This window comes from Akebia trifoliata, chromosome 5 (genome assembly GCF_017979445.1).
Source record: "Akebia trifoliata isolate Shusen 1 chromosome 5, ASM1797944v1, whole genome shotgun sequence".
In the NCBI taxonomy this organism is placed as follows: domain Eukaryota; kingdom Viridiplantae; phylum Streptophyta; class Magnoliopsida; order Ranunculales; family Lardizabalaceae; genus Akebia; species Akebia trifoliata.
The window spans coordinates 5961362-5969415 of record NC_141379.1 but is presented as its reverse complement, the minus strand read 5'-3'; the positions used below and the strand labels follow the sequence as shown (position 1 = coordinate 5969415).

Sequence of the window (8054 nt, the reverse complement as noted above, 5' to 3'; positions counted from 1 at the left end):
AATCACAAAATTCATCGAATATTCAGAAATTTTCTTCTATAAAAAGTGGGTTTGTCTAAAGAATAATGATTTTCGAACTCTCTCATGTGGCATACTCAAAATACTCTAATGACATGGCACGTGCTAGAACCATAGATTTTTTCCCTTGGGATACACAACTGCATATGTTTATGGGGATGTGAAGATGTGTATCCGAGGCATAAAATCTATGCTTTAAGCACATGACACGTCAGGAGAGTATTTTGAGTATACCACGTGGGGGAGTCCCATTATCATGACTCTTGCCAAAAATATAGATGATTAGTCATTGGTGTATTACAAAAAGTATTTAAAAAAATCATTGATTTTTTCAAATACTCAATGCATTTTTTCACTCTATCCCTCCGCTCAATTTTTTTGGAACATACCCATCGAATACTTGCCAAGTTCAAACTTGGTTACTATGGGCTTAAATGTTTCGTAAGTTCGAATTTCAAAATGCATTTAGAGTGCATTTATTTCGCTTTTGATGCTAAAAAAACATCTTTTCAGTTAAAATTAGCATTTTTAGCTAGCTTGTGCTTTTCACTGTATTCAAAAACTAAAAATAGATAGAAGTACGAAGCTGCTCAGACCAGCTTTTCACTTTCAGAATTTGCGAGAAACTGATAAAAGTAAAAATTATTACCTGATTGTTTTTATGATATTGATCTTATTTTGTATTTAATGATGAAAATATCCTCTTAGAATATTTTTAAAATATTAAATCAATGGTGAAAATACAAAAATAAATTTAATATAATTACCAAAATCTTAAAAAAAGAAACCTCAAGGGGTGGGTTCAATGGAAATTTCAGATCGATAAGTGATTAATGCCCAAAGGTCGTGAGTTTGATACCCAATATGAGTATTAATTCCTCAAGGGCCATTTACAAGGGTGTATCCTCATTTTCCTATGCATGTGATGTGCAGGTGTTGCACGTGCCTCGGAACTAGTCTTTGGACAAAACCATATTTTACGGACTGGGCAAAACTCATATACGATTCATGTCCGCTATCTATAGGGATATCTGGTTATCAAGTTTTTTTTTTTTTTTTTTCAAAGAAGTTGCTTTCCTTAGGAACCACTCCAAAATACTCTCACCAAATCACAAATTTCACGGGAACGGGTCATTTGTAGCATCTTTTCCCTGTAGCTCTCTCTAGCTCTTGTTCTACAATCCACAAAACATCACATTGAAAAAAAATAAAATAACAACTCAGTCCTCTTGTACTCATGGTTTAGATTAGATTTAAAAAAAAAAAAAACATTAGATTAAGTGTTTGAACATGGATGATCACTAAACTCCTAAATTTAATTTTAAATGATTGGATGAAATTTTCTTGATTATGTGATAAATCTTCAATCGTTTATAATAACTACAGTGAGTTACAAGAAAAATTGGCTACATAGAATTTGCTCCCGAATTTCAACCAGTATTTTTTAACTTATGATATGCCTCTTTAACCTTCTCTCTCTCTCCCCCTATCCCCCTTTTTCGGGTGATTTAGACATTTTTTAAAATTATTGAATATATGAGATACCCAGAAGTGTTCAAACCAATGATACACCCTCTCCAACCTTAATCTTTTTTTTTCTAGACTTAAAAAATACCTTAAATAGTCTCATTTCGAATCTACAACTGAAAAAATCCTTTATTTCTTCCTGAAACCAATCATTTCAAGCTTTTCAAATTCTATAAATTTTAATCTATTTAATTCAACTTCAATCCATTGTTTGGATTATCGTCTTAATCCCTTGTGGCAAAATCCTTAGAATTTTTCTATAAATCTAATTATCTTCTACTTCAAAAATCTTATCTTGTTCTTTAGATTTGAAAATTAAAGTAGAATAATTTAAAGGTTGAAAATTAACATAAAATTTTACCAAGATGTTACAAATAAGTAGTTTTGGGAAGAGAACTCAATGATTTTTTATGTCAAGTTGAAGACGAGGTAGCAAGACATTGCTACTTGACCTGGGCCTTCTGCCATAGACTAATGAGAAATAACTTAAATTCCCCTTCCTTCAACTTCTAACCAAAAATCCCTGAATTTTAGTGATCCTCAAGTCTTCAACTTTACCATTAACTATTAACCACTAATCCCTTGTTTGCTTAGAGAAAAAAAAATCGAACAAAAAGAAGAGTTTGTTAATTTTGCAATAAATAAATTCCTTAGTAGGGGTGAGCTTTTGTAAATATATCCCAATCTCTAATATCTTTACTATTATAATATTTTGTCCACACCAAAATTCAAATGGCCATAAATGCCCCCACTTTTGTATTTAAATTTAATATAATCAGGGACATTTCGATAAAAAAAATCATGAAAATTGCAACATGCAACGGTCTAATGATCACTTGCTTAGTTTTTGAAATTACAGCAATATCCTTTTTACGATGCCATGTTCAAAAACCCAATAACCAATACTAAACTTACAAATAAAACCTTTTGATACATGTGCGTTTGCACGGACCACCTTCTAGTGTCTATAATATTATATATTAACAAGTAGGTTTTTATTTTGAATTATTAGTTTACCTAAACAGAATTTCTTATTCTGGATTCTTCGACTGAAATCAACGGTTTTGACTGGTTTAACAGGTCATTTTCAGGCCACACCACCCCCTAAAATTTCCATTTAGCAATAACTTTTTATGAGTCTGCAAATAGAAAAATAATAATAATTTATATCTTTCAAGACAAAAATTAGGTATATATAGATTCTTATTTTTGTCCATACCTTAAAGCTTATATATATATTTGCTGTTTTATAGGTTCTTGTTAGGGTAAGACTTCAATAATGTATTAAAGGTCCCACTTTCTCTCAATTCAAGTGGTGTTTTTTTCATGAGGATGGGGATGGGGCCTTGGTAGGCTCACTCAAGTATAGTCATAAATATCATCCAATAGTTGGATTTTTCTTTAAAAAAAAAAAAAAGTGGGTTTGTCTAAAATTAGATAATTAATTGATTGATTGGTAAGAAATCGCTAATTTATTAAGAAAACACTGACTACTTTAAAAAAAAAAATAGCGATTTTCTAATAAATCTTTACGAAGAAAGATAGGTTTTTATGGCGGTCTGGGCTTAGCTTTCCACTTGGGTATTGTTTAAAAAAATCATTGATTTTTTCAAATAATCAATGATTTTTGTTGATAGGTTAATTAGTGTTTTTTTTTTTTTTACACACTATCGCTGCTTCCCATTTTTTTATCGAACTTTATCCCCCGTCAAATAATGCTGTATTCAAACTTGGTTATTATGGGCTCGAGTATTTTAGTTCTTGATAAGGCAGTATTTCAAAATGCATTTGGTGAGTGTTTCTTGCGCTTTTGGTGCTAAAAAACAATCTTTTTTTAAGGTTCTAATTAGTGTTTGTAATAAGCCCCGGAAGTACTTCCCACTATATTCAAAAACTATAAATAAATAGAAGTACGAAGCTAATTAGACCAACTTTTCACTTTCAAAGTTCACGATAATCTGATCAATTTTTTTTTTTTTTAAAGTTTTGAAAGATAATGATCTTATTTTTTATTTATTGACTAAAGTACTTTCTAAAATATCAATGATAAAAAAACACAAAAAAATAATATAATATAAATCAAAATATTGAAAGAAGTTGCCTCCCTAAAAGCCCCTTCTAAATACTCTACCAAATAAAATAGTTCACAACCACAATTCTTACAGAAGTGCTTCTACCACTTGATGCACCACACTCTAAAACACGGCCCAAGTATTTTCTAATAGAGTCGTGCTAGAGTAACATTGAAATGTACATCGATTCTCACATTGCTGATGTGGAGGTGCACACATAATCATAAATGCTTTTCACTCGTATATCGATGAAAAACATCTATGGTTACATACATACATCCATATCAACGATGTGAGAATCGATGTACATTTCAATGTTACTTAAGCATTTTTCTTAGGAATATTTGTTTCCAAACACCATTAAGATAAATCAAAATTTCAATGTGACAAAGTTGAAAAAGTTGGATGTAGGGAGAATTTTCTAAATATAGAGGAGCATTAGTGAATGGTACATGCATTTGGGGTTTATTCAGTTAAAAAGGCACTAATAGAGCAAAAGACTGAGACTCCCTAACTGATTTTATATTAGCTATTTAATACATCTTGTGAAAATAACAGAAACCAGAGAATTCTAAGCAACCCAGACACCAACATGTGACAAGTCGCTCACAAGTTCCTTTCTCTCCTTAAAACTTGCTTGATGGAAGCCCTTAATCTCGCTTATTAGGTCAGATTTCAACCTCTTTTAACCGAATTTCTTCACTTAAATCTCCTATTCTTCTTCTAAAACTTCGTTTTAACAGTTAGTAAGTCCATTCTCTTTGAAAAGTTCAATGGATGAACTCATTCTTGAACTTCTTCAATCTTTGCTTCAAACTTAAACCAAAAAAATAAAAATAAAAACAGATTGTTGGTTTGATTTGATGGGATCCTAAAAGAGACTTATATTCTGTACCCATTTCAATTTGATGAACAAAGTCTGGTAATGAGTTTTGTTTCAAGAAAATGGATCTGTTTGTTAGTTCTTTCTGGTTTTCTATCACCATCTACATGCTCTATCTTTTCGGGTTCATAGCCAGATATCTCTTCAGGTAATCGGAATTTCGATATTTACAAATATATGTTTGATTGATACTTCCAATTATTATGAATTTAAACTTCAATGGGTTGTTTTCTTTTTTACTAATTAGTTTGATCTTTCGTCACAGATTGCAGATTGATGATGGTTCTCGAAACAATAATTCAAATTGCCCTGTTATTCTTCCCCAAGAAGAAAATCAAATTGATACTAATCGTTCCGAGGCAAAAACTGAACCTGAAGTTATCAATTTTGAGGATTCTGAGTATGATGGGTTTGGAGAAAAAGAGACGCCGAAGTTCAATTTTAAATTTCAATTTCAGAATTACGAAAATAACCGAAGAAGCCCAGACAAGGCCTCGAAGACGAGTAAGTGTCAGTTCTTGCCTGGGAAGGATTTCAGTTGCTTTATTGAAGAACCAGAAGTTATGAGCTTTACTGTTAAAGAATTGTATGTCGATCCGAATGAAGGTTCACTCAATAATGAAGAAGTAATGAAGATGGGTTCTTGCCGGAGAAAGATTTTCTACAATATAATTTGAAGACAGATGAAGTTCATGAAGTACTGAGCGACTCTTTCGATGTAGAGGATTCTGAAAAACTAGAATCTGAAATCTATGATGATGTTCAGTTTCAATCCAAAAAAGAATTCTTTGATTTTTATTCGGATCCTGAATCAATTAGTTTGGATGAGACGTTCTCAGGTATGAGTAATATGGACTCAAACATCGAAGAGTTCTTGTCGGATAGAGATTTTGGTGGAGAATTTGAACCTGAAAGCACGATGGAATTTGACGAAGGAAAGGTAGAATCATCAATGGATGATATTCCGAATTTCGAAGAAATTGATTTGGAGAATACAAGAATTTTGGACTCACAAGCAATCGATACAAGGGATCAATCTTCATCAGTTCAAAACCCAAGTAGGCATGAAGATACTGAAAAGTTTAAAGAACCTCATTTGGAGAATTCTATTGATTTGGAAACAGAACTGAAGGATGATTCAGAGAAGAAATCTGCAGAACCCAATTTACAGGATTCGTTGTTATCAAGTTATGAGGAGGATTCGAATGAATTGGATATTCTGTGGGAGCACCAGGACTTGATGGAGCAGCTAAAATTAGAACTAAGGCAGATTAGAGCTCCAAGACTCCCCACCATATTTGAAGAATCCGAGTCCCCGAAAATGTCCGAAGATCTGAACCCATCGAAGATCAACGAGGAGTCCTTATATGAAGATCGAATGAATGAGCTACACAAATTCTACAAGAGCTATAGTGAGAAAATGAGGAAATTCGACATCTTGAATTATCAAAAGATGTATGCTATAGGTAAGTTACAATTCCTTCTCTTTTATCAATAATTTCTATGTATATTAGCAAATATTCTCATTGATCCGTATCTTCAAATTGATAGGCCACAACCTAAACTAATACCCATTAATGGCTCACAATAAGTCCATTAACGAAAATCTTTCGATATTCAATTTTTTTCGTTATATATGAAGAACCTAATCCTTCAAATATTTTTATATGTTCAACAGGTTTTCTTCAGCTGAAGGACCCCTTCCAATCAATTTCACCCCGAAAATCATCCACTCCAACACTCACATCAATCCTCTCACAGAATTTCCGATTATCTAAACGTCGAAGACCCAAAGCAGACCCATCAGCGAAGCTTGCTAAAGAGCTGGAGAACGAATTAGAAATGGTGTATGTCGGGCAAGTGTGTCTTTCTTGGGAATTCCTCCATTGGCAATATAGAAAAGCTCGAGAGATGTTGGAATTAGACCTGTATGAGACGCATCAATACAACCAAGTTGCTGAAGAATTCCAACAATTCCAAGTGCTTATCCAAAGATTCCTAGAGAATGAATACTTTTTAGGACCCCGGGTTCAAAACTACATCAAGAATCGATGCGTTCTTAGGAATCTTCTTCAAGTCCCAGTTATTAAAGGTAAGTGAATGTTTTTTTAGAAAAATAAATATATTTGAGATTCTTGCCTTTGTATTATAGATGATAAAGCAGTCCATTTTGCATTAAAAAAAATGGCAGAGGATTTGAAGGACAAAGGACAAAGAAGAAAAGATGCAGTTACATGTTCAATGTTGTTGGGGATCATAGAAGAATCCATGAGAATCCTTTGGGAATTTCTTCGAGCCGACAAGGATGAGAGTAATGTGATTTTAAAGGGTATTTTAGGACCTCAGGTTGAACATCATAACCATGCAAATTCACAGCTTTTTGTGGATGTCCAAAGAAATCTTCAAAAGGTTGTCTTTTAATCTTTTCTTAGTCTTAATTATCCCACATATGTGCACATAATTAACAATTTTTTTTGGTAGTTTTAATCTAAGTGTGATAATTGTCGTTGCTTTCTCTTACAATGCAGAAAGAGAAGAGACTTAAAGAAATTTTGAGAAGTGGAAACTGCATTGTAAAGAGGTTTCAAAAGAATCACGAAGAACGATCATATCAGCTCCTTTTCTTCTTACAGGTCGACCTGAAATTAGTATCAAGAGTACTAAATATGTCGAGATTAACGACTGATCAACTTGTGTGGTGTAGTAAGAAATTAAACAATATTACTTTTATAGATGGGAAGATTCACTTAGAGCCCTCTTTTTTGGGCTTTCCATGTTGAAATCGCTATCTTCATCATTTGTTAGTATTGTGTTGTTCATGAGTAGATCAATGTTCATGAAGGATAATTAGTCGAGAAATTTCTGCTATTTGGTTTGAAACTTGCCATGTAATTGTTTGATAAATAAGATATTGTGTCACTGTTTTGGTGTTATATGTGCACCAACCCATTAAATCCATGACCATATTCAACCATCTCTTGATCTATACTCAAAGCATTTGACCCAATACAAGCTTCAAAGGATCATTTCCACATATCCTATGAAGGATGTCTCAATTCACATATAACTTGCACTTTTTAGCTATAGATTCTCATCTTGCTCTTACTACTAATTTAATTTGGGAGCTAAAGAAAAAAACTATCACTAATCCAATAAATTATTATTTTTTACTTTTGAATATTAAACAACATTTTTGTTTTCTCCGAAATCCATTGATATTTAACAATTTGAACACACGAACATATATGCTACGTGTATTAGTGCATCCACTTGTAACAGATCATACAAACGATTTTCATCGCCAAATCCATATTTAGCAATTTAGATTAAAGAAAAATTTGGTAACATGATTGAGCAGAGAAACAAATAAAAATATCAAAACATGATAATGAATGCTACATAGGACTAGGAGTGGAGTTGCAACTACAGTACTGAGAGTACAAAACCTAGTTCTGTCATCATTACTTTTTTGTTTACAAATTCTGCCTCCCCAATAGGGCACAAGAAAACCAAATTGAGCTGTGAAAATCAGACTTGAAAAAATTCTAATTCAT

The 8054-nt window shown here is 32.5% G+C and overlaps 1 protein-coding gene across 1 annotated transcript; it reads left to right on the top strand.

The window, feature by feature from the left end:
- Positions 1-4172: 4172 nt before the first annotated feature.
- Positions 4173-7454, top strand: LOC147401250 (uncharacterized). Its single transcript, XM_086442451.1, has 5 exons — positions 4173-4648; positions 4766-5966; positions 6179-6592; positions 6692-6909; positions 7029-7454. Exons 2-5 carry the CDS (start codon positions 5342-5344, stop codon positions 7278-7280), a joined length of 1509 nt encoding a protein of 502 aa, XP_086298577.1. The 5' UTR covers positions 4173-4648; positions 4766-5341; the 3' UTR covers positions 7281-7454.
- The last annotated feature ends 600 nt before the right edge of the window (positions 7455-8054 follow it).